Below are 25,717 nucleotides of genomic sequence, written 5' to 3'. Positions count from 1 at the left end.
TAGGAATGTTTTTTTTTTGTCCTAAAGTTGCATATCTATGTTAGCAGGGCAATGCTGAAAAGCGGATCACTTAGCTGGATAATACCTCTCCACCGCGGAACACCCATGACGTAGCCGGCAAGTTATCCAGCTGTCACAGGGATGGTCACACTGGTGGCAGTTTTATGTCCTGGTGCTTATTTGTTTAAATGGCAAACGCGCTGAATATTTATTACTTATTTATAAATCTTAGGTCCCGCCTCTTCCCAAGCAATAGTCCAGGGCGGGTTACAGGATAACACTCGTAAACTCAGCAGTTCAAAAATCAATAGAAGCTTCATGACATAAAGTTTTCAACTGTTTTCTAAAATCAGCTTCTGTTCATAGCCTCACTGGTAACATATTCCACATGTAGGGTGCCGGAAAAGAAAAAAAAACCCTCTTTTTCTAGTTAACTGCACTTGATATGTCTGGCGAGGAGGTAATGCAAACGTGGATCTTAACGATCTTTCTGGCTCATACTGCTGTAATTTATTAACCAGCACACACTTGTTCTCTGAATAAAATAGCTTATGAACAGTTGTCATCATTTTGAACCGTGTGTTCCTTCAGCACTGGGGATGTGCATCAGATCTGCTCTTACCACTTATGACCCTGGCAGCCGCATTCTGAACCTGCTGCATGGCTCGGATGCATGGAAGTGCAGGAGTGCTGGGAGCTGCCGTGACGGAGACCCGGGTTTGATGCTGGAATTAGCATAGCAGCATAGCAGTGACGGCAAATAAAGACTGCATTGTCCACCCAGCCTGGTAGTGACTGCCGCCCCGTGCAGGATACCCCCATGTGCTCTGTTAAAAGTAGCAACTGCCAGGCCATGCAACTGCAACCTCCGCTTTTTGCACTGACCGGTGCTTGGGACACCACCGTGAGGGTGGGGTTCACAAGCTCTGGGGGGAAGGGAGGAACCCCCAGACATTTCAGCAGAGTGCACCTACAGGTGGTATTTAGGGTGCAGGCATGCCAGACCCTGCAGGGAGCTGCACTCTGTTGCCTGCTATCAAGGACTGTGGCTGAGTGGTAGAGGGAGGAAGGTCGGTACTAATCAGGATAGAAAGTTGTACAGAGGTAATTTATAATTAGTAAAGCATTTCATTGCCATGTATGTGCGTTCCTGGTGGATTAAAGGACTTTCCGTAATCTTCTGACAGGCTATCTGCCAATGTTCTTTACACCCTTCAAAAGGTCGTGTAAATAGAGACCGGTGTGTTAACTTCTGCGAGGGATGCGATTACTCTTCCACAAAGCTTGAACCTGTCAGAAGTTTTAATCCAGCTCAAAGCCAGGGGAACCTTTTACCTCCTTGAAATTGCAGACGGCAAAGCATAATGCTTCTGGGATATTGCTGACCCCTGCACCTGCTCAAGCAACAATTATTCGCTGGTGGGTACCCTTTTTTTTAAGTTACAAAAACCTTTGTCAGAAGAAGCAAACGGGCTTATAGTAGATTTGCAGCACCAATGGATATACAGGAAGCTCAAGATTAACAAGCTGAGGCCAGCCTAAATATCGCTCCTTCCATGATCTTCATCTGACCTTTTGGAAACAACTTTACCGTGCGTTTGTTATTCACGATACTCAAGAGTTCACCAACATCGTGGCTGAAAGATGGCAGAGTCTCAACCGCTGAATTTAAAATGAAGAAGCAGGGGGAAGTACAGAAAAGAAATTCCATATTTTAAAATATATACAGGATACGAAAAGATCTGCGTAGCAAAATAAATTAGTTGAACTGAAAGGGGGCCTGCAAAATAAGCGGCTTCTCTTGTTTTGTGTCTATGGGAAGGATTTGTAGCTTCGCCAACAGACGCTCCCAATTCTGAAGATGTAACATTACCGCTGGAACTTTGTTTTGAAGCTGCCATCTGACGCAGATTGTCTCCTCTAAACCATCTTTGTATTACAAGGGTTGAGGACGGAGCATGTTGCAGCTCCTATCAGAGAGATGGCGTATTTAGGATAGGAAAGGATACCAGTTCCTTCGTTTCTTTAGGAAGTGATAGTCAACCCGTTGGCTCGTGAAAGACCTGCAAATCAGTCAGACGCTGACATTTATTTATTTATTTATTTCGGATTTTTATGATAACAAAGTCACATACAACTTGGGACCTAAGGCTTATTCTGATTTCTAGCCTAACCATTGGGCCACCTGAGCAGGCCTCCTCCTCTGCCCACGTAAGTGTAGCTCATGGAGTAATTATTAATCAAGCTGACTCACAGGCTGATACAGTACGGAGCGCACTGTTAACCTGCCCTTGGATGTGCGTTTTACTTACTGTATCGCGCGGGCACACCTAATAGGGCCATCAACATGCATTTGCATGTTGAGGGCGCTATTAGGTGCCGCGAGTTGGACGCGCGTTTTCCTCCCCTTACTGAAAGGGAAAGTGCTAAATTACATCCAAGATGCACAGCTGTACGAACCTTTGGACACTGGCCTTGCTTAGGCGTGGGAGAAGAGGGGTGTTAAATAAAGGGTGTACAGGGAAAATCTGCCGGTCTTAGTGTGTCCCTTTTACAAGGTGCCTGGAGCTCCCAGAACAATACTCCTGCCACTTCTCCACAAGGCACTCAACCGGCACCATTAATACCAGAACAGGTTCATCCTGGAGAGCGGCTCCCCAGGTCGGCTGGGGAGGTTGCAGAGGCAGCAGCGTTCATGGCCCCTCCCCCCGTGCAGGACCGGTGCTTCCTTTAGGCAAACGAGACGGTCGCCTAGAACACCAAAATTTGGGGGAGGCACAAAATCCCACCAGCATGAGGCCCAGAGGGCTGCTGTGCTGGAGCCCCTGCCACCGGTAGGAGAGAGCGCTGTGCTGGAGCCCCTGCCACCGGTAGGAGAGAGCGCTGTGCTGGAGGGTTCACCTAGGGCACCAGATACTCTGCCCCAGTGGAGGAGGAGCTGTGGTCATTGCTGAAAGGCGATTTCTAAGGCTGCAGAATTCCAGAGAGAGCCCTGGTACATGGACCCACTGCAGGTGCTATAAAATAGGAGGAAATCGCCAGATGCAAGAAAAGACTCAGGGCACCAGGATCTCAGCCTTGGTACCAAGTGAGCTGGAAACCCAAAGGAGCAGGAGGAATTTGCCAGGTCAATAAAACCAAACAATTGGAAGCAAATAGAATGTCATATACAAAACATTTTTTACCATAGAGAAAAGAGAAAGCTCCTTGGTGCACCCGACCCATTCTCTCCATCCCTTGCAGGTATCTTCAGGCAGTTTTCTGATTGGGGACTCGGCCTGTAACTGCCTTTCTGATTGGGGGACTCAGCCTGTAACTGCCTTTCTGATTGGGGACTCGGCCTGTAACTGCCTTTCTGATTGGGGGACTCAGCCTGTAACTGCCTTTCTGATTGGGGACTCGGCCTGTAACTGCCTTTCTGATTGAGGAACTCAGTCTGTAACTGCCTTTCTGATTGGGGACTCGGCCTGTAACTGCCTTTCTGATTGAGGAACTCAGTCTGTAACTGCCTTTCTGATTGAGGAACTCAGCCTGTAACTGCCTTTCTGATTGGGGTACTCAGCCTGTAACTACCTTCTGATTGGGGGACTCGGCCTGTACCTGCCTTTCTGATTGAGGAACTCAACCTGTAACTGCCTTTCTGATTGGGGGACTCGGCCTGTAGCTGCCTTTCTGATTGGGGGACTCGGCCTGTAACTGCCTTTCTGATTGGGGGACTGGGCTTGTACCTGCCTTTCTGATTGGGGGACTCAGCCTGTAACTGCTTTTCAGATTGGGGGACTCGGCCTGTAACCTGCCTTTCTGATTGAGGAATTCAGCCTGTAACTGCCTTTCTGATTGGGAACTCAGCCTGTAACTACTTTTCTGATTGGGGGACTCAGCCTGTACCTGCCTTTCTGATTGAGGAACTCAGCCTGTAACTGCCTTTCTGATTGGGGGACTCAGCCTGTAACTACCTTTCTGATTGGGGGACTGGGCCTGTAACTGCCTTTCAGATTGGGGACTGGGCCTGAAACTGCCTTTCTGATTGAGGAACTCAACCTGTAACTGCCTTTCTGATTGGGGGACTCGGCCTGTAACTGCCTTTCTGATTGGGGGTCTCAGCCTGTAACTGCTTTTCTGATTGGGGGACTTGGCCTGTAACTGCCTTTCTGATTGGAGGACTCAGCCTGTAACTGCTTTTCTGATTGGGGACTGGGCCTGTAAATGCCTTTCTGATTGGGGGACTCAGCCTGTAACTGCTTTTCTGATTGAGGGACTCGGCCTGTAACTGCCTTTCTGATTGAGGAACTCAGCCTGTAACTGCTTTTCTGATTGGGGGACTGGGCCTGTAACTGCTTTTCTGATTGGGGGACTCACTCTGTAGCTGCCTTTTTGATTCTAAGGGAAGATGGAAGCAGTCTCATTCTGATTTTTCAGCAGCAACATTTTGCGGAAGAAAATCTTGATTGTTTTTCAAAATAAATTGCACATAGTTACACAGTAGCAGTAGCTACATCTTTTCGAGGAATTGTTCTTACTGGAAAAAGGAGTTAAATAATATCTTAATTTCTTTTACATATTCTGGTTAATGATGAGTTTCCGGAGTTGCCAGGTGCCTCACTCTCTGCAGAGATAACTCTTGACCAGTCCTGGTTTTCTTAATCCGTTGCCAGTACAGTGTGGGGTTTGTAGTTGTGCCTTTTCCATTGAGCATCAGCTCCTCCGACGTCACAGGAGAGGGCTGGGGTCAGAAATCCAGGCCTGGCCTGAAGCCTGAAGCCTCTCTCCTCATCTGCTGGCACTGGGTTTCAGAAGAACCAAAAACATTTTATACCTTTAACCTGTGGTGATTGTTAGTGTTGGAAACAGGTATAAAGTGGAATCAGATGCTGCCTCAGCCTTCTAGCTGCTTTGGAAAGAACTCTTGATTATTTTTGGTAAATTTTTCACATTACCAAGGACACACTTAAGACACTTGCACTTTGGAGAAAATATTTAAACATTCTGGGCCCGATATTCAAAGTGAGTTCAGATAAGCGGGGCTTATGTGGTTAAGTAGTGGCCACTGAATATGCACCTACATTCAGCAGCCATGACTTGCCATATAAGTCCCTTATACGGCGAAAAGTTAAATGCACAAAATGTGGGCGTGTCCTGGGCGGATCAGGGGCGGAGCGAGTTAGCTAACTACCAATACTTGGAGTTAGCTGGATAAGTTTACATCTAAGTTTAGACGCCCCATAGAGCAGGACTAAGCTTAACTGGGTGGACTTATTTGGCGAAGTGAACACACATTCACATATATCCAGCGGCTTTGCCGGGCCGCTGAATATACATCATAGCTTAGCTGGATTAGTTCTAACCTGCTAAGTTACTTACATGGCCAGCTTTGTATATCTACCCCTCTAAGATTTTGGGACCCATGATTGAAAAACATGTGTTTATTCACCTAGACTTTTATGAGAGCCTCTTCATACATTTCCGGTTTGATTTAGAAGGTTTGCCCGATCTTTCATCTAACTGAGCGTAAATGTTGAACAAGGCAGAAAAATATATAACACAACCATTATATGAATGCAGCAGAAGCCAGACAAGCTTTTTATTGTTACTTTTTAAGACTCTGTTGTCTATGTAATTTGCAAATATCTTCTTACACATAATTTATAAATAAAACAGTATACTGTAGTGAAGAAACAAACGCATTGACAACCTGAATAAAAGTTTTTTTGAGGAGCTGGAGAAAGATCACGTCTTTCTTTTCCCTTACTAATTCAGCCTTATGGAGAGCTTCCTCTGGTGTGGCGACCCAGAAGTGCTTAAAAAAAGGAAATGTCACTTTTCCTCACAGGAAGTGCTTAAACAGGAAGTAAACCCTACATCATTTCCTGGATAGTGATCGCCCTTGGATTTGCCAAGACATGCTCTGGTGAAAAAGCTGAAAGTCTTCGTCTCTCTCATCATAAGTCTTTCAAACCACATTAGACTCTACTTCTGACATCTGAGGGTCCAGGGAGAAAGAAAACTGAAAAGTTACACACTTCGCATAAGGCAACACTGACGTCAAACACACAGGTAGAGGAATGCTTCAACATCTGGAACTATGTACAAAGCAAGGCTATACATATATATATATATAGAAAGAGAGCGAGAGAGATAGAGCAATATCTTTAAGAGAAGGTGGTATTGAAATCATGTCCCGCACATCACGTAGCCTTTAGTCAAAGCAAAATCCTTCAGAATATCACAAATTTAACTCCTCTTACGGTGGTTTGTTTATTTTAAGACCACTAAGTTTTTGTTTTGTTTTTTTAACAGAGATCAGATATTTAAATATCCTCTTTCTTTATCCCAGGAAATGCTTCAGTGGACACGACAGTTCCCAATGAGGGCATGAAACTGCTAGAGAATTACTGTAGATTCAAGTTGAAGTCACTGAACTGTGGCAGTTCCCATTCCAACATACCTGACTGCCTGGCCCGCATACATTTCAAGAGCAAGACATTCAGTGCCAACATACACTTTCTGGTTGTCGTTTGAATGAGGAGGATTCCTTGCTGTCCCGCAGTCAGTTGGGTAAGGTGTCAAGTCCAAGAGAGGCTGCATGTTGTTTTGCTCTGAGCCTCAGGTTCTCGATGCTCGTTGTTTTGCTATTCAGGCTTGGTAGGCCACTCGAGGCCTGTAAGATAGGGGAGGACCAGACCTGCTGGGCGTGGGAGAGTGAGTGGTAATAGGACTGACAGTGGAGAGAACTCAGGGGTGCCATGTTGACATTCATGCCCAAATAGGGCACGGCAGGAGGGTTTCCCATTTCGAAGGAGGAATAGTGGACCAGGTTATTGGTGGCTGCCATGTGCTGCCGGAACTGCTCCTGCAGACGGAAGAGACTCAGTGGCGAGGATGAGTAGGAGTGAGAAGGAGCAATGCCACTGCTGGAGGAAGGTGTTATTGCAGCACCGATTGGGGAGTCTGCAAAACAGAAGCAAGGCTATGGTAAAATTAATAAGCTAAAGAGAAATTATAATCCCTGTACATCTCGTGCTTAAGTCTTTTTGCCAAATGAGAATTGCTAGGACAAAGGGTCGTCGTGTGGGAGAAAAATACTGTAGTTTTTGGCCCAGCTGTTTCCTTCTACCCCCTTTGGGCTTCCATTGCATTCAGAACCAAAGCTGGACCCTGACACTGGGCACCATTCGCAACTGCCCAGAAATTTTCACCCATTTTATATCTCCCTTCCAACTCTGCCCAGCCATTGCAGTGATGGTCCTTGGCCAGGGGCATCAAACCATGACTTTGTCTGAAACCCGACTACCGTGACCCTAAGTCTGGCCATTAGATATCGTCTGCTGAGCGATGGTCGAGACTTCCTCCCGCCTCTCCAGCATCCTGGGAAAGAGAAGATCTAATCTAGGTCCTCTGAGCCTCCCACTCGGTCACTAGGCCGGCCACTTTTGAGATTGCTGCTCTTACATTTTAAACCCTGGTTCTTCCTGATTATAATCCTGTCAGTTGTAACTAGATTTCCTCCTATTTTGTCTTCTCTGTGCATCTTGACTAGATTATAAATGCCACAGAGTAGGGACTGTATGTGTAAGGAGCGTCTAGAAGCAGCACTGAAATGAAAAAAAAAAAGAGCAATAGTTCAGTGAGAGACTGGTGGTCACCTGTAACAGATTTTCAGTAGCGATGGTAGGAGTCAAACTCCTGACAGAATTCAGGCATGCGTAGGACAGACTCAAAGGGTCCTTAGTGGCAGGGCAAGGGAGGGAGAAGAGCACAGGTTGAAGAAGGACCTGTGACACCTCAGCAGGCAGGTACAGCTGGGCAGACCTCGGTGACCAATGGTCCTTAACCTGCTGACATCGTCTGTGCCTCTCTTTTTCTCCTCACTCTCTTGATGGTAAGAGCTGGCCGGAGAGGCAGAGATGCAATGTTTATTGTATCTCCCATTTTTAATGGCATAGTAACAGGCTGCAAAACCACAGGCCTAAACCCTGTCCAGAATCACAGATAAAGTAACTAAGTGGACTCTGAGCAAAGAGTTCGCATCTCCATTGGGATTTGCACCTTCCTTGCCCAGCTGTACAAGTAAAGCTGCTGACTCCCAGGACATCCGCCCGGTGCGCTGGGATGCAGTGGTGCCACCTCGCTGGGGTCTCCAGCATCTCTGCACCTTGCTGGAGTCTTCAACGTTTCCAGCACCCAGGAATCCATCTGATGTAACGGGGTCCCCCTGTTCTGAACCAGTACCCCTGCTGGTCTGAGTACAGTGGGTCTCGCCATGCCATACGGCGAGATACTGTGTGTGTGCGTGAATACCTCATTGACGCTTTGCACTTGGATAAAGTGGCTTACATCTAAAATCCCATAAAGCAGATTAAAATCCTTTATCAGGAGAGACCATAACCCCTCAGAAATCCAAGTGCACGCAATCCCAGAACTAAGATTCACCGTGTAATACGCTACCACAAACGCCTCTGGCATCTTGCGCCCTGACGTGAAATAACTACCCCCGAGGGAATGGATGCCTCTTCACTCAGGGAAAATGTGTAAAGAGCAATGAATTGGGCAGAAACTGCCCTCGCGCTGCTTTTCTTTCCTCCCTGTGTCCTTGTAGGGAAAAGTAACCCGAGGAAGGCTGCTGAGAAGGGTCCCCATACGTCTTGCTTTCATGTTTTACCATTAATATTGACTGGAGAGTTAGGCTATTAACATTAGGTGGTTAATTAAAGTAATCAATTAAGCTAGTAACAGTCTGTATTTCTTATTGCAAACTATATGTTTGTTTTGATGCTTAAAAGCTCTCAACAGAACCAGAGGACGAGGCCCAATTAATCAAAGGCTTTCCCTGAAGACTCAGAACGGGGACAAGTTTTGCCGAACGAGTCGCAGAGAGCGGTCTTCACATCACGAGCGAGTCCGCCTAACCCCCTGCATGCCGCACTTAACTTTACCCCATGAGGCTCGACTCCTTCCGAAGCAGTGGAGCTGATCCTCGCAGGAAGAGCGGGCTTCTCTTTACCGTTACCCTGCGTTACTCTGCAGGTACAAATGCTAAGCTCAGGTCTATGACCTCTTCTGGGTTGTTATCTAGCTGCAGCTGAGCAGGGTTTGACTTGAAGCTGCAAAGCAAGTTACACACACACCACACACACACACACACACACACCACACACACACATACCACACACACACACACCACACACACACACACACACACAACACACACACACACCACACACACACACACACACACACACAACACCACACACACACCACACACACACACACACCACACACCACATACCACACACCACACACACACATACACACATACACAACCACACACACATACACACACACACACACCACACACACACACACACCCACACACACACACACATACACACACACACACACACACACACACACCCACCACACCACACACCACAACACAATATCTGGGCAATCAGTGCTGCAAGCTTCCTCACACACACAAGGACCACTGGGTGGCAACAGTTTGGGTTGAATTACAACTGGGACGAGTTTCTTCCAGGGCCTATGGCCCGGCACTACTGGGAGACTGAAAATATTATGCGCTCCTCAGCTCCAGGGCCAGAGTTAGGTATAATTAGCGCCCAGGGCAGGAAAGCGTATGATTTCCCCCGTCCTCCACCCTGCTCCACTCTAGAGTTTGCCAGTTGTTGAGGGAAAGAAAAACCTGCCACAAGCACATCCTCCTATCCCCCACCCGTCTCGCACCGGGCCTCCGGCATTCATGAGCAACTCATGCTTCATACCCCCAGCTTTCACCTGCTCCCTGTGACACGTCACCCCCCCCAAGCGTTCACTCCTCCTCGTTACCCCCTCCTACCTCAGCATTCCCCTAGGGGAAGGAATAGTGCCTGCCGAGCCTGCAACCCCTACCACTCCCTCAGAGATCCCCCCCTGCTCCTCCCATGCTTTCCTGAATTCAGACAGACCGTCCTGGTCTCCACCACCTTCAAGGAGAGACTGTGCCACGCGTCCATTCCCCCCTCTGCAAAAGAATAATTCCTTAGATTACCCCCTTTCATCCTCATTCCATCAACTTTCTTTCTTTCCCCCCTCCCTCCCTCCCTGCTAATTCACACCATCTCTCTCTCCTCCATCACCACCACCACCACTTTTTCCTTCTCCAGAGACGACCCCGGCATTCTTTCCCCTCCTCCTTCCCTGACCCCCAGCTACTCCCCTTGCTCCCATCCCCCTCCTAAATCACAGCAATCGGTGCAGATTTCCCGGAGTCTCTGGGGGAAATCCGGAGGGTTCCTCGGTGTGGCCATGAACGTCTCCCTCCATCCCCACCTCCTCTGCTGCAGGCTTGGTGACCTTCCCCCAACGGGCAGGACATTTCCCGGTTTCTGGCGGCCGCGACCTCATCGAACGCCCGCACTCACCTGGCTTGGGGCTGGCCCGCTTGCAGCCCAGCAGGGGTTTCCCGTCGGCGCTGGGGCTTTTGTCGGCCTTCGACTCTTCGGCGGGCGCCTTCAGCTCCTCCTCCCTCTCCGTCTGCTCCTCCGCTGCCGAGTCGCTGGCTGACTGCTCGGACAAGGCCAGGGTCGTCTCGGCGTGGGGCTCGGCGGGCCGGCCTTGGGGCTTCTGCGTGTCCGGGGAGGGGGCTTCCGCCTCCGGCGCCGGGCCGTCCGTCTTTCCTTCGCCGGAGCCCACCTCGGACTCCTTTTGCTTCTGCAGCTGCTCCTTCTGCAGGCTGCGCTGCTTCTTACGAAATTTGGCCCTCCTGTTTTTAAACCAGACCTTTAATTCCAAAAGAAAGAGAGATGAGAGCATCTTTTAACACCGTAGCCCTAAAAAAAAACAAAACAACAGGGGGCCACGATATAATTTAAACCAAGACTGTTGGGCGTGTTTAAGTTTCTTCAGATCTGAGTGAGGCCTGCAGAATTTTTCTGTTCCTATGGCAATGTAATTCGCCCATTTCTTTTACTTCTGCATTTCTAAAAAATGAGCAGAAAATTACTCCAGAGATTAACTTTTGTGGGCCGGGTTCAGTGATGGCCGCCAGTACCAGGGCACCATTTTTTTTTCCCCCTTTTCAGCATAATGGAAGGTGATTTTCCATCAGCTGAGCTGCCAAGCCTAAGGAAGAACGGCCTGGGAAGACCCGAGAGGCACCAGGCAGAGCTGGACAAAAGAAAGGCGACGACGTCAGATCTCTTTGTGACCGACCAAGAAACGAGAGGAAAAAAAAAATATCCAGAGGGAAGAAAAGCCCAAATAAAACTGACTCCCGATAACTGAGAACAGACAGCAATGTGTTCGGATGAGTGTCTAGGAGGTGCTGCTGTTTTAATATGAAGCAACCGGCGGTACACAGTGACAATATTCTGGGGATGCTTTGGCACCTGAACGTTCCCCGAGGAGCCAGGCTCATCAAAAGGGTTCCCCACAGACCTAGAATGGCAGAATGCACTGAAATATGTTAGACATTTCTTTCCAAAAGAGAAGCGGTGTGAGGGAACACCACACTGCAGTTAGCTAAGGAGCTCAGCAGGTGTCACTGTTGCCTAACAGCATGTGCAGTGCAGGCCTCTGGCACTCTCTCTCTCTCTTCATTTCTAACCTTGGTTTCCTTAAAACCCAGACTACATGGGGCGTCATTTATTATGCTGTGATATTTTATTGTGGGGGGAGCAAAATATCGTGGGAGTGGGGTGTTTCTGCAATATTTGGCCCCCTCCCAGAAAAACATCGCAGCAGCTTACCTGTAATATTTTCTCTCACGGAAAAACTTTGTGAGAAAAAATATCATGGGGAAAGGGGCAAAAAGGCGCAATGACGGCCCACTTCACATGGGGCCAGCATATTCTAAAAGGGCCATGTTGCCTAAAAAAAAATCTCCCCTCCCAAAGTACAAAACTTCCCCCCAGGGTTCTGGTTCGATCCCCGCCCATCCCTCTGATGCCTCTAGAAGGAGCCCCGCCTAAAAATTGTAAACAAATGAGAATTTATATTTGCGCAGTGATGCCCCGCCTCCATTCCAAACCCCTCCCCTTTGCACAAGTCACCCCCCCCTGGACCCCCCTTGCTTACATAATTACATATTCCCTAGTAGTTTAGTGGCCCCCTCCCACCCCCACTTACACAAAAGAGACAAGCTGGTATTCTAGTGACCTCTCCTTGGACCCCCCCCCAGGCCCCCTCCTTACCTGATGGTTCAGTGGCAGCCTGAAGTGCCCCCCTAGCTCAGGGCCAGTCAACACCATTTTCCAAAATGGCGCCATCCAGCCTTTGCCCCATCACATTTGCTTCTTGTGCATGATTTCCCTATCGCATCCCCCCTGTCTCTACGTTCTTCTAGGACGTACATATTTAGGTTCTTAAATCTCTCATCTGATAAGGTCTTTTGGTGCAGACCATGTTCAGTAATCATTCTCTAGACGTCTTGCAGAATTGGACCGCGTCCTCAAGGCGAGGCCTCACCAATGACCTGTACAGCAGTGTAAGGGAAGGAGGGTTTGGTACCTGGACTCTGGCTTCAGGTAGGTTGGTGCACATGGCCAGCCTCTCCCTCATCACCACATCCGGATAGTGAGTCTTCTGGAAAGTTTTCTCTAATGCTTCCAGCTGCTGGGCAGTAAAGGCTGTCCGGCTGCGTCGCTGTTTGCGATGCTGGGATCCATAACGAGCTTCCAAGATGATGTCTTGAAATGTAGAGCCGTTGGAAGACAAGTAAAGTGGCCAATTTAATTATTGGAAATGGCACCTTGAAACATTGGACATCTGAGACACATACAGAAAGGACATGGAGACCACGAGAACTATTATCTCATAAACTAAAAGCTTTCGTGGCAAGAGACATACAAGTCTAATATTTTCAATGCACACTAGGTATTTGATTCATAGCTGTTGCTCAGACACATAATCCCCCACACAGGTTGTGGATGATAAGACACCTGGATAACGCATATGCATCAGACACTCTGTATTGTTTGCATTTAAAAAAACTTTTTGGGGACAATAATTAAATAAACTTCTAGGAAGAGTTATAAGAAGATTTGTCCTTGTTTCTTTAAGCCTAAGTACTGTCTTATTATTTGGGTGCTCATCAGACATCACTGGTGTCATAAAGCCACTGCCACTGAGGATGTACACGAGCCTGTCTCGGGACGTGGGAGTTACAGAATAAACTTGAGTAAGCTTGAAAGAAAGGTAACATTTGGGAATGTTATCCATTGAGACTGGACTGGCTTTACAAGGAGCAAAGGTTGAGCGGCTCCGTTCCAAACACCAAGGCTGTCCTGAGATGGCCAACTGGCTGCCTGTGGAAGATGTTATGCATTACAGCAGATAAAACTGTGGGACGCCAGATACTGGAAAACAGAGCCCACAGAGGGAAGCTGACGCCAGCATTTACAAAAGGAAGATAACAATGGGTTTTGCTTAATCACTGTTTTTTGGTTTCTTTCAGCTTTGTAACAGACACCATGGCCCCCAGTGCAAGCACCGGAGCAAAGCTTGCATTTGGGCGCGTCCCAGAACCACATGCAATGGCTCAGCTAATTGACATAACAAATCAATGATCCGGAATTTCAATATTCACGGGCCAACTATTTCTGCCCCCCACCCCCCTCAAATTCCTCTGCTTCATTCTGGTCAAATGCTTGAGTTCTTCCAGAAACAGTTGCCAGCAGCCTGTGCTCCCGGGCCACTGAATCATGAGGCCGGCCGATAGCTTCCTATCTGCGCCCCCGAGGCCTCTACTGCCACTGACATCGAACGGCTGCTTCAGCCCACCCCACCGAACTGATTGCTCTGCTCTCCGGGCTGCCGCGCCGTTATAAATTCTGATTACATTCTCCTTCCTTTTTCAGCATAAAAAAAAAAACAAAATCCTGCAATCGCTTTCATTCTTCCAAGTGGAAGAGATGGGCTCTCTGCCTCCTTTCTCATCCTGCAGTGCACGGGAGGTCGCTGCTGCTCCCAAGGGTGGGTGTGCAGCACCCATAGCGTTCACGAGGATACCCCACCCCAGTCCTTACTCTGGGGGCCCTCTAGCTCAGTGACGTTTTATATCATAGCAAAGCAGCAGAGCTAATTCACTAGGATGGTAACTTCAAAACGAGCGTGTGAGCAATCATGCGTGCATTTACACCGTATGATTTAAAACACGCCTACTGCGCGTATGTGTGTTCTTAATATTAAGCCGTGACTTGAGCAAACGTACTCCACGTATCCTCCTTAGGACTCTTGTCGGCTTTAATGTGCGCAGGGAGGTGGATTTTAAAACACGATCGCGTGAAGGACAATCCCAGTTTTACCAGTTGGTCCACCAGTTTGCCCAGTCTATCTCGAGGTCATCCAGACCCCTCTGGCTCTTCAGCCTGCGCGTTGACCCGGACCCTCACTCTGGCGTGTCAGGCCCAAACAGTGATTTCTGGAAACAGACAGGACCGACAAAGCAGGCGGGAAGGCTACCTAAGAAAGCCGTTGAGGCAACAGTGTGGATTAGACGCCAAAAGGCAGTCCAAGTATGAGCTTTATTTTAATGGAGACATGAATTTAGTACCTGTGCCTGACTCAGGCCGAGTTTCACCCTGCACGGGGCTGCCTCCCAAAATCTATGAGTGAATTGTGCACAAGATATCCGATAATCTGGAGGTATCGGTGAGTCAAGTAATGAAATATCGTCTCCGCTTGCGTTTCATCAAGGACTACCTTTTGGCACCTAATCCACATTGGAAACAGACAGGTACACTTTAAAGGCGCTACTTGCGCAAAAATGGCCACACATGCGCATGTGCGGGCAGCGTGGGAGGTGCGTGTGTTTCAAGAGCAGCGAGGTATGCTGGTATATACACGTACTCGCGCGTACGAAGGGGGCGCGGTCTGGGCGTGACTGTACGTACGCGCGTAATCACGCATTCTAAATCAGACTCACGCGTTGACATGCATGCGGTTCTACAAACAAGAATTTGCTACTGGGGGGTAGCAGGGAACTGACAGTGGGGGAGGGGGCGTTGGACTTCCATTGCCGACTGTGACCCATTGGAGGGGGAGCACCGGTCATATATTTTGAGGGGTTTGAGACAGGAAGACACTTCCATAGCCAAATGACCGTAATCACCGTATGGGCACTCGTGGCTTTAAGGCGCAGGAGAGAGAGGAGGGGAGGGGGAGGGTATCCCCCCCCCCCCCCACACACACACACACAGTCTACAGGACACAGACTCAGTCATGGGTAGGTTCAGGTTTAATAAGGAAACCATACAGTTACAGGGAGACCTAGAAACCCTCCACCCAGAGGGGCCAAGATTACCACTGCCTCAGCCTTTTTTGCTACCGGCACTTTCCAAACTCCTCAGGGGGTCGTGGCTGGCATAAGCCAGTCCGCCACCTCCATGTGCACTGATCGGGAGCTTGCCGCCTCGCTAAGGAGGACACGCCAGTATATATCCTTCCCTCACCGAGAACAAATCATGCAGGATTTCTATCAGGTGGCACGCTTTCCCTCTACCCTGGGGGGCAATAGATTGCACACACATCCCTGTGAGGGCACCAGGGGGACATGAGGACTCCTACCACACAACCGCAAGGGATCCACTCCTTCTGTCATCCTGGACTCACGATGCCTACATCCTCTCGCAGTCAGAAATTCATGACCGCGTCCAGGAGGGAGACATCAGGGGGAGGCAGAGGGGGGTCTGGCTATTAGGTAAGAAACAATCCATTCCTATCACCACATCACAACCAGCCTCCTCTGTGGGGGTCCCGCACCTCTATGTGACCTGCCTGTCCTGCAGGAGAGCCCCCCACGCAGCTTAATCCAACCAGAAATCCTAGAATACAGCATGGCGGTGGTTTCTCTTGCAGGTGACAGAGGCTATCCCCTCGAAACCAGGCTCATGATCCCTGTGGCCACCCCCAGAGTGCAGCTGAGCCACGATGCAACAGGGCCCACTGCAGGACCAGAGCAGACATCGAGAGAACCTTCAGCTTACACAAAACCCGCTCCCGCCGTCTGCACGGATCAGGGGTCTGCCTCCTCTACAACCCACCTAAAGTCTGTCAGGTCTTCCTAGGCCAAAACCAGACGCGCGCCTCCTCCAGAGGGACTGGATGAGAAACACAGAGGAAGAGGAGGAGGAGGAGGAAGAGCTCAGGAGGAATTGCAAGTGATACATCACCACAGTCAAAGACAGGACAACAACGCCGGTACAAAGATATTTTCGCAGGTGACAGTGAATTTATTCTGGAGATAGGTGCAAAAAAATCAAAATGCTGTACAAAATAAAATGAATGTGTCTTTCAGTGATGCTTTCCTGGTCTTGGGCTATGGGAGGCAGGCACTGGGCATGCTGTGTCTTGCGCTCCTCCTTCGTGATGGCCCTTCGGAAAGCACAGGACCAGCCTCCTCAGGCACCTGCCCGCAGGAGGGCGTGGCTGGCTGGTTCTGCACCGTTGGTGGTACAGGTGGTGGCTGGGGTTGCCAAAAGGGGCAAATATGTTGACCAGCTCCCTCCATGCCACAGGCCCCTCAGCTCCTCCCTTAGCCCCTGTCCCTCTCGCTCTATCACCTCCTGCAGGCTGTGCAGTCCTGGACGCGGTGCGGCCATCCCTTCAAGCATGCGAGCTCTGCAGGCCTGGCCTCCACCTCTGGGTGTCCCTCACCCTCCTCCTCCTCCTCTGTAGAGGTCTCATGGCCAGTTTGCTGCTCCTCCTCAACTCGCTTCTCCTCCATCACATCCTCCAGCTCTTGATGTGGGTCGCTACAGGGTTGTGGCTGCTTCTCACCCATGGATGGCCCGAGGTGTAGTTGTGCCTTCTCCTCCTCCGCCGATGGCGAGGTCTGGGGCAGCCGCCACATAAGGCGCCATGGTCTTTGCTGGCCCCTTGGCTCGGCCCCTGGCTCATCTCAGCTCCCTGCAGCAGTAAACATGGTACACGTTGAAGTTTCACATCATAGGTGTGTAAGTGTCTAAAGAAATGTCTATGTTCATAATCAATTCAGTCCCCAACCTTTCTTTCTGCCCCTCCTGATGCTCCAGTGACAATATATAAATCCTAACCCCCTTCCAAACATTCTTACTCTGCCTGCCGAGGTCACACATTATGTGCATGCACTCTTGGAAAGGCTCAAGAGTAAGTGGTGCACAGAAGACCAGGCCTTATGAAGAGAGAGAGCCCCGTTCTCCTCGCCAGCCCCGTGACCCGGCATTTCCATCCCACTGCCGCCCTTCTCCCACCAGTGCTCATCAGACACGTAAAGCGTGTGAACGATAGTGTCGCAGTAATCAAAAATGTACCCCTTCACGTCCCTCTTAGCCCTGTGGACTAAAGATGTAAGAGAAAATACCTGCTAGAGGTGCGTTCCTAAACAGCAACTACGCTAGGCCACACTCCTGTTCCACAAAGCCTGACTTAATGTCCTCTCCATGCTCACAAGTGTTCAGTGGTCATCCCCTGCTAATCATCTCTTCCAGGTCCACCCCCAAAAACAGTACTTCTGCAGCACCTCCCTGTGTCCATCCCCCTCAGCATTTTAGAGAAGTAGGACCTGCAGGCTCCTGTGTTTATGTCTGCGTCAAACACCCATTCGTGCTTTCCTGGTCCCCAGGGTGTGCAGAAATGTATGGAATGTTATTTTACTTCTTCCGGAGAACGTCAGCGTCGTCGCTCATCGCTGCTGTATGCGGTGCTGGTGATTTCGCTCCTGAACTTCCTTCCGGCGCAGCTGCACCTCTGGCCCGCACACCTCTCCTCTTCGCAGACGGCTCTCCCGCCTGGACCGTTGGCGCATTTCTTTAAGGTGAAATAAACTACCTGAACTGATAATATCTGTCTGGAGCAGTTTTACTGAAGGTCTGTCCTCCCTGTTCAAGTTATTTCATTCTCACTCGGTTCTCCCTCTCCCAAACCACCTTCCTCCCCCCCATCTCCTCTCAGTATGGCACTCAATAAACACAGACCGATGAAAATTAGAGAAATATTTATCAGAAACCCAAAATAAATAATAAAGGAAGAAGGGAGGGGACATCTAGGGCGGGACTGAAGGGGACAAAATAACAATCCCAGGGAGGGAGGGAGTAGGGTGCTTGGGGGGGGGGGGCATCCAGGGTCCCGAGCACCCCCCCCCTCAGGAAAGCCTGGAACTCCCGCCTGGTGAGGGGGGGGGGGGAAGGGTAGCGGACGAACCTGAGGGCCATGCGTGCCCAACCTCGGGGCCCGTCTGGGTCCCTGCCTCGGGGTCAGCACCCGCTGGAGGCCCGGGGGGGGGGGGGGGGGCGCCTCTTTCGCGAGGGGTGGGCTCCATCTCCGCCGCTTCCCTCCCTTGGTGGGGGGGAGGACGATCCCGCTCCCTCCTCGGGGCGGCTGCTGCACGTGCGGGGGGCTGGGAAGGGGCTTCCTCCTCCGTTTCTCCCTCTTCATCGGCTTCCCTACAACAAAATCGTGCGTGAGAATGACGTCCGGTTCTAGGTGCGCAGAGACGTTGCCTTTTAATGGGACACTGCCCGGTAGGGCTTGAAGACCTTACTGACCACCAGCCCCATCCCGCTGAGCGTGCGGCCGACTGAGCCGCCTCCTCTTCTGGAGGCGCAGCCGGGCCGGGCCTCCTTCCTGAGCTCCTCAACCTATAGGAAAGAAGTAGGAGGAGGAGAAGAGTGAGCGAGCCCTGCGGCTTTGTATGCGACAATGCATGGGCGCACCGTGATGCACCTAAAGATTACCTGAACATGCAGCCTGCATGAAGGGCTACGATGCCCTAGGTCACTGGTCGCGTAGCTGCGCAGTGCAAGATCCCGCTCCTGATCCATGCCCCCGACATGCCTTGCTCTCCTGTAAGTCAGCGCTTCTCAGGCCAGTCATTGGGGCACGCCTGGGCAGCAGGACATCCTCCAGGAGCACGCACCATACAGATTTGAAGAGCATGTCAGACTGTCTCCTGCAGAGTAATTGTGAGTATCCTGGAAACCTGACCGTGCCCTGAGGGCTGGCTCGCCAGGTATTGCTTGACATATCCCTGAGAAAGCTAGTGCCGTCTCTTTGTTACAGCACTGTTATACTTGCGCCTCTAAGGCTTCAGTCGTTCCATGTAAATCTGGCTTGCCATATGTCTGCTACCGAGTATGACACAGTGACGCAATGAGCATCCATGCTAGTAACGTCAGGTTAAAGCATTACAGTCTCCATACATTCCTATACACACTATGGTGGCCACTCGCTCCCCGCCCCCCAGCATAACCATACCTTGCATGCACGCACACACCCCCCCCCCCTCCCCCCTATGCACTAGCTTAGATAATCACGGTAACCACATTCAACTTACCCCCCCCCCCCCCCGACAGTAAGAGGCCGGCTGGTTGAATGCAGCTGCAGCTCCCTGCAGGCCCTTCTCATAGGGCGCAGATTCCTCCTCTGCCCAGGCATTAGGAAGAAGAGTTCCTGGTCAGCTACAACCAGGGACGCCTGATGGGCAACATTCCTGGGGCTGAAATTCAGTCGCCTGGCTCATGCTGGCATTTTTTCAAATCGCACGCAGGATCAGGAAATTCCACCCTTGCGTTTGCGTGCAGAACAATGTACGCGTGTATGGAACACGCGTGTATCTGCGCTCATAAACGTGCGGTAGATGGTGGCGCAAACAGATGTGTATTTTGCATGGTATGTGTAAAAGTGTGCAAATGGTACAAGATATTTTGGCTTTGGGGTGCGCAAACAAACCCGCATTTATTGGCACACACGCACTCTCTATATAATTTGACAGTGACGCCTCATCGGGAGCGGATAATAAGCCTCCGTGCGCTGAGGCCACTGGTTTTAAAATATGGATTTATGCGCATAACTGTTGGGCCCGCCCCCAGAATGCCCCTGACCCGCCCTAGCTCCGCCCTTTATTTTTTCTACTCCCGCACATGTATACATGTGCATAATTTCCGGCTTTTTAAAATACGCGTTGCTGGTACGCGGCCCAGATATTTGCGTCTGTGGGCCTGCCAGCACGAGCAACGCTTTTAAAATTGACCCCTACGTAAATATCATGCAGGAATAGTGCTCTACACGATTGTACTCTTGTCACCAGGAGATACTATTGCAACCCTTCTCCTACCGACGAACTCCGACTCTTGCTCTTGTCCTGCTGCTTTGCCAGAGGCTATGAGGGTGAACTCTGGACTCTTGAACCTGGGATGACCTGGAGCTTACAGGGGGAATGCCAAGGACTGGGCGCACCCCGGGTCACAAGTTAGAAAACGAGGCTTGCACCAAAATGTCCCTTGGAGCTAAGAATGGAAGACATTGCGTTTTGTTTCTGGATTATAAACAGTCCTGCGTGCCGTTTTACGCAGCCCTGGAATTGCAGGCGCCTGGGAGCAGCCTGGCTCTCTTTTCCTGCTGCGTCCCCGCGCGCGCGCGCGCGGTGCCTGAACGCTTTGCTCTTACCAGCCAGTCTCTCGGCCAGGGTCAGGGCGTGGACGGAGGGTCGGTAGTCGGGCGCGTGCTGAGCCTGCTGCGCCGCCTGCTGGTGGAGGTTGTACATGGCGCTGAGGGAATTCATGGCGTGGAGGGAGTAACCGTTCACCCCGTAGTGTTGCATGGCTGCGTAAAATGCAAAAGAAGCATGTCAGTGCGAGGCGTGCACGTCCGCAGTGCTTTTTTTTACCAGACAAAATGCAAGGAGATTGCTGAATACTGAATACCACCACCACCACCCCCATCCCTGTACCACCAGAACATCTAGCAGACAGGATCGCACGGTCACATCATGGCAACTCTATCTACTGCATTTGTTTTCTGTATATTTTTTAAAAATCTATAATGCCACAATGACCTGTTTTTGGTTTTTTTTGTGGGGAGCAGTGGTTCAATGGTGCATTTTTTATTATCTTCAGAATTACCATTTTAAGACATATTGCAACACTCTAGTCAGATGTTGACGGTCTGCACTCACACGCATGCCCCATGCTGCTCTGCTCTCATTGTCAGTGTGGGATTAGAACTCGCAGCTTCTGGGCTCCATATCCAACATAGGTTCCCTGGCTGAGATAGTAAGAGGTCCTTATCTTTTTTTTTTTTTTTTTAACATAATTGCTCATCAGTTCTCTCCTTTTACTCCTCCCTAGTCACACCGACATCTCTAGCTTGTGACTTGTAATGTAAAGCTGTTTGCACAAGCAGCTGCTGGCTTGGGTTATGCCTTGCAACTTCCCAGGGCTTAAAGTCTCATGTATTTCTCAGAGTCTCCTTCCCCCTAATGAAATAATTCCTCCGGAGCAAAAGAGGTGCCCTGCACAATCGCTAGACCTCCGGAAAGGGGCACCCTGGCATAATCCGGCCATTGCAAGCCACGCCTCCCGCCTGCATAGCGCCAGCACTGCTAACAGATATTTTCAAATCTGGTGGGCTAGCAGTGCTGATGCTGCGCACCATGAGATCAGCACGGCTGGCCTGCGGCGTTCGAAGATGCTCATGATGTGGACATTGTTTGAAAAGGTTTACTGGAGCTTTGCCCCAGGTAGGGCTCGCAGATCTTAAGCCCTGGAGCTTCCTGGGCGGTATCCCAGGAAGACGCAGGCAAAGCTCACTGCAATACAGGCCCCTCAGTCTCCTGTGGGTGTCGCTTGTGAAGTGCATCTGTCACCTGTGTGGACCCTCTCCCACCGGTTAGGCAGGTGCTCGGGAGTGCTGGAGCCAAGTTGTGACCCTGCTGCCGCGTCCTTTTCCCAATTTAGGGGGAGGGGTGCCACATACCACGTTGCCACACAAGCTGGTGTTCAAAACTAAAGCCTTTACTGGAGAAGTAACGTGGCTGAATACAATCTGTGGCGGGCACAGGGGAAAATAGTGCAATCACACAGAAAAGTAAAAAGCCGTGCAAAGCTTCCCACATTACTGTGCACCAGCTCTAAGGTGCTGGTAGGAGACGGGGGACCCCCTCACCCCCCCCCCCCCCCGAGGCTCTGCGCTCTGGGGTGCAGGTCTCTGTAATCCAGTAACTGAACTGGGGAGCTTCTGCTGACCCCTTCCAAGCAGTGACTCAGAATCAGAATCTCCCGGGCTGGCTCCGCTCTGCAGAGCTCAGGGACGTGCGAGTCAGACCTCTTCACCTCCACCTTAGTCCTCCTTGGACCCCAAGCATCCTCCCTCCTGGAAGGCCTGAGGGGGATCCCACCTTCGGCCTCCGCCACCTTCCCAGGGTGGAAAAGTGGACGAAAGGACACGAGCCAACGTGGGCTGATGATTTTTGTGACATCATCCCGCTCCCTGCAAGGCACCTCCCACGGGGAATGTCAGGGGCCGGCTCGCTCTGACCGCACACATTCACCCTTACACCTGCGTGGAAATAAGATTCTCAGTTTGTTTTCTATTTCTTTTTTTTTTTTGGGGGGGGGGGCGGTAATTTCATTTCAGTGTTTCATTTTAGAACTTGCTTAAAATAATGACATGTTGTTATTTCTTTGTTTCGTTTTGAATGGGAAATCACACATTTTGCTGTTGTTTCAGTGCTGTCTTCCCACGAGGGCCCAGCCCTGGAAATGCAGTGGGGACAACTTGCAAAGACTTTTTGGAACCTGCGAGAAGGGCATGAGGAATGTCAGACGAGCTCCGGAGAAATGCATCCCAGACTGGGTGGCTCTTTTTTTTGGGACCCGGTGATGGAGTGGGAATTCTGCACAAGCAGAAGAAACCTGGCAAGGTCGGGCAGACAGTCTTGTGCGAGGAAACAGTAAAAATCTGCGGGGAGAAAAGAGGAAAGGGAAAAAAAGTCAGTGTAACTTTAAGCATGGGCCTTTGGGTAATGTAGTCTCAAAAGGACATAGAGAGGTAGAACATGTATCATAGGGCAGCCGCAGGGGAAACTCCAGAGGGGAGAAGGCGCTAAGTGGAGACAAAAGTCGTCTGGTCTTGCAGAAAAAGCTTGTGGGCAATGTAGTTCCACAGAGCCAACACCCTAGGGGTCCAATAAAATGAACTGGTGGTGTGGAAAGGGACAGTAAAAAAAACAAAACCCCCAACTGAGGAAAGGATGGGGCATCCGGCAGAGCCAGGGCCGATCGGGAAGGACCGAAGGAAGCTTAACGCTGCCATTCCTGCTGGGTGCAAACTCTGTAAAGCCTGGGGAATCTGTGGTTCAGGGCTGGCGTGGGGGCAGGACACCGGACAGCTCGGGAGAAGGAGTTGAACAGTTTGTGAGTATAAAGCCTGCTGTGAGCACCATAGTCACAAGATTTATGCAGGTAGAGGTGCCCCTTTCACCACCTCTGTCTGGTATCCTCCACTTTATGCACAAACTGTTTATGGGGACAAAAAAAAAGGATTGGAGCTGGCGGGGTGGCGAGGGTGGGGCCACGCTGAGCACAGCCTTAGCTACAAGTGCGCAGACGAGTTTGTCCATTCCCATTTCAGGCCTAAAGTTACTTGTGTGCTTGTACCCAGATCTTCAGCCAGAGAAAGGTTTTCTGAACACTGTGAGTGAATAAAAGCTCCGCTGCAACGGAGGAGCTGGATTGCAATGTTATCGGTGAAGGGATAGACTTAGCAAAGAAAAGGAAGGACCCTGGTTATACAAACTGCCCAGTTTTGGGTGCTGTCGGACAACAGTCCAGTAAAGGATGTGAGCAGGGTCCTAGCACAAACCAAAAACGTGAATTGTTTCAGGCAGGAGTCCCTCTGCAGGTCAGGGCCTGTGCACACTGACTCTGGCCAGTAGATGCTGCTGTTGAGTGATGGCTGGGGCGTCCTTTCCTCCCGAGGGCTGCGAACGCTCCTTCCGGCAGCATCCCCTAAGCCCCCCAGCAAGACTCAGGAATGGCGCCTGACTCTCCCGCAGGGAGCGGTACTGCAGAATTTTTAAGCGAAACCTAAATCTCCTTCGCCGAAAGTCCGAGAGAGGTCCGGGGGAGTTCTTTGGTATCTGAGCAGAATCCTTAAAACATTTTATAGCTTAGGATTCAGTAACCTGAATCATTTTCCAGTTAATCACCTGTTATAACCTGCTAACATCTCTATATATATTTCAATAAATGCCGATAAAAGCTCATTCATTTTAAATAAAAAATGATTGAAAAATAGGGGAAAGATGTTAAGGAGGCAAAGCCATTATATAAACATGCCTTTTAATTTCCAGAGCCGAGTGACTCCACCGACGCGTTGGAAATGTGCATTATTCCATGAAGGACCGAACCGTCCGGTAGCCCACGGGCCTAGAACAAATGGAAACCAGACAGGGGCAGCATGCGAGGTTACTGCGTGCAACGCGAGGTTAATCCGTCAGGCAGGGGCTAATTGGAAGTGCACGCAGACCCTGCCTGGCTGTCCCTCATGTCAATGAGCACGGGAGCAAAAAAAAAAATTAAATATTTAAAAGATCCCAGGCGGCAGTTTTTGACAGAAGGGAAAGGCCATTTATCAAGTCACTGCCGTGTTTTGCAAGCTGTCGAATTGTGCTTACATTGGTTAAAATAATCTTTATATTTCATTAAGCAACCAAATAAGATGATCCTCCCCACTAGCTCTAATTTCCAGAATCTGCAGCTCCATCTTTTATGCCCTTCAGTTGCCGCAGGGTAAGTACAGAATCCAAATTGAAGAATAAAGTAGTTTTATTAGGTGCTCATGTAGCCAGACTGACGGCATGCGGGGAGAAAAGACTCTGTCTTAAGTTGTCTTTCATTAAAGCAGGGTCGATTCTTTGACGCACGCCGGTTCTTTCGGTGAATAGGGATAAGATGCACTGTTAAGGAGTTTTAAAAATAATATTGCCGCTCTGTTTCTACCTGATCGCACTATGGGCGTAATTTTGTAATAATTTAAGAGCTGTTACATACAAAAATTACAGCGGTTATCCTGGGAAAACTCCCAGCACAAGTTACACCTGCTGATTTGCCAGGGGAGATTTTCTGAGAAAATTTACCAGGTCAATATTCAGAGCTGGCAGTTTAAGTTACTTAGCCGGGTATAACTTATCCAGCGAAGTTACAAGGTACGTTCAGTGGCATGGCTAAGCCGCTGAATATACACGTATACTATATAGCCACCCTTAACCGGCTAAGTTTAGACCTGCTCTTTGGCACGTCTGACTTAGGCACATAACGTATGCAGCTAAGACTGAATATCGATAGCCGCATAACTTAATACAACTAACTCGCCCTGTCCAGATCCGCCCACTACAGGCCCACCAGTTACGGGGCTGCACGAGTGGCGCAGATTCAGCGGCCGTTACTTAGTCGCACTTATCCGACTACATGTGTTATGTTCTTATGTTCCAAAGAGTGCTGAACATGCTTTGAATATTGACCTCTACATACATGCTTTTCAAAATCAAAAAGCATGTGCACATATCCGAACCCCGCTTACATGCCCCCTCCCCCCCACCACCGTGGAACGCCTCTCCGCCATCAGCCAAACTTTGAAAACTTTCCACGGTACGGCATTCGCGTGCGTAAGTGGGCTCACGGAGAAGCATGCTCGTTTTTTATGAATTGTGTGGCCGAAGCTGCGCAGTTTGCAAAATACCACACGTATTTCTGCCCCAAATGTATGCACGTCTGTTTCAATGTGCACATATATTTGCAAGGCAGGATCAGGCATACATTATCTACCCAAAACTTACATGGGGCATAAAAGTCACAAAAATAATAGGGGAGAAGGCCACACACTGCAAGCAATCAGTACATGAAAAAAGGAGTGTGGGAAGCTAAAGGTCCAAAATCACTTCAGAAGACAATTAGTTCTTTACTTA

General features: G+C 49.9%; 1 protein-coding gene across 1 annotated transcript; it reads right to left on the bottom strand.

The window, feature by feature from the left end:
- Positions 1–5,529: 5,529 nt before the first annotated feature.
- DMBX1 (diencephalon/mesencephalon homeobox 1) lies at positions 5,530–20,572 on the bottom strand. Its single transcript, XM_029618863.1, has 4 exons — positions 20,421–20,572; positions 12,505–12,700; positions 10,419–10,776; positions 5,530–6,948 (listed from the first exon to the last, which is right to left on the bottom strand). The coding sequence occupies exons 1-4, from the start codon at positions 20,570–20,572 to the stop codon at positions 6,548–6,550; spliced, it is 1,107 nt and encodes a 368-aa protein (XP_029474723.1). The 3' UTR covers positions 5,530–6,547.
- Between the last annotated feature and the right edge of the window lie 5,145 nt (positions 20,573–25,717).

This window comes from Rhinatrema bivittatum, chromosome 10 (assembly GCF_901001135.1).
Source record: "Rhinatrema bivittatum chromosome 10, aRhiBiv1.1, whole genome shotgun sequence".
NCBI classification, from domain to species: Eukaryota; Metazoa; Chordata; class Amphibia; order Gymnophiona; family Rhinatrematidae; genus Rhinatrema; species Rhinatrema bivittatum.
The sequence above is the reverse complement of the archived record's forward strand: the minus strand, read 5'-3'. Positions and strand labels throughout refer to the sequence as shown.

Coding starts and splice junctions, on each gene's coding strand:
- DMBX1 (XM_029618863.1), bottom strand. CDS start 20,572: ATGCAACACTACGGGGTGAACGGTTACTCCCTCCACGCCATGAATTCC. Junction 12,701..20,420: donor ACCCTGGCCGAGAGACTGGC/TGGTAAGAGCAA, acceptor CTTGTCTTCCAA/CGGCTCTACATTTCAAGACA. Junction 10,777..12,504: donor TACCTGAAGCCAGAGTCCAG/GTACCAAACCCT, acceptor TTGGAATTAAAG/GTCTGGTTTAAAAACAGGAG.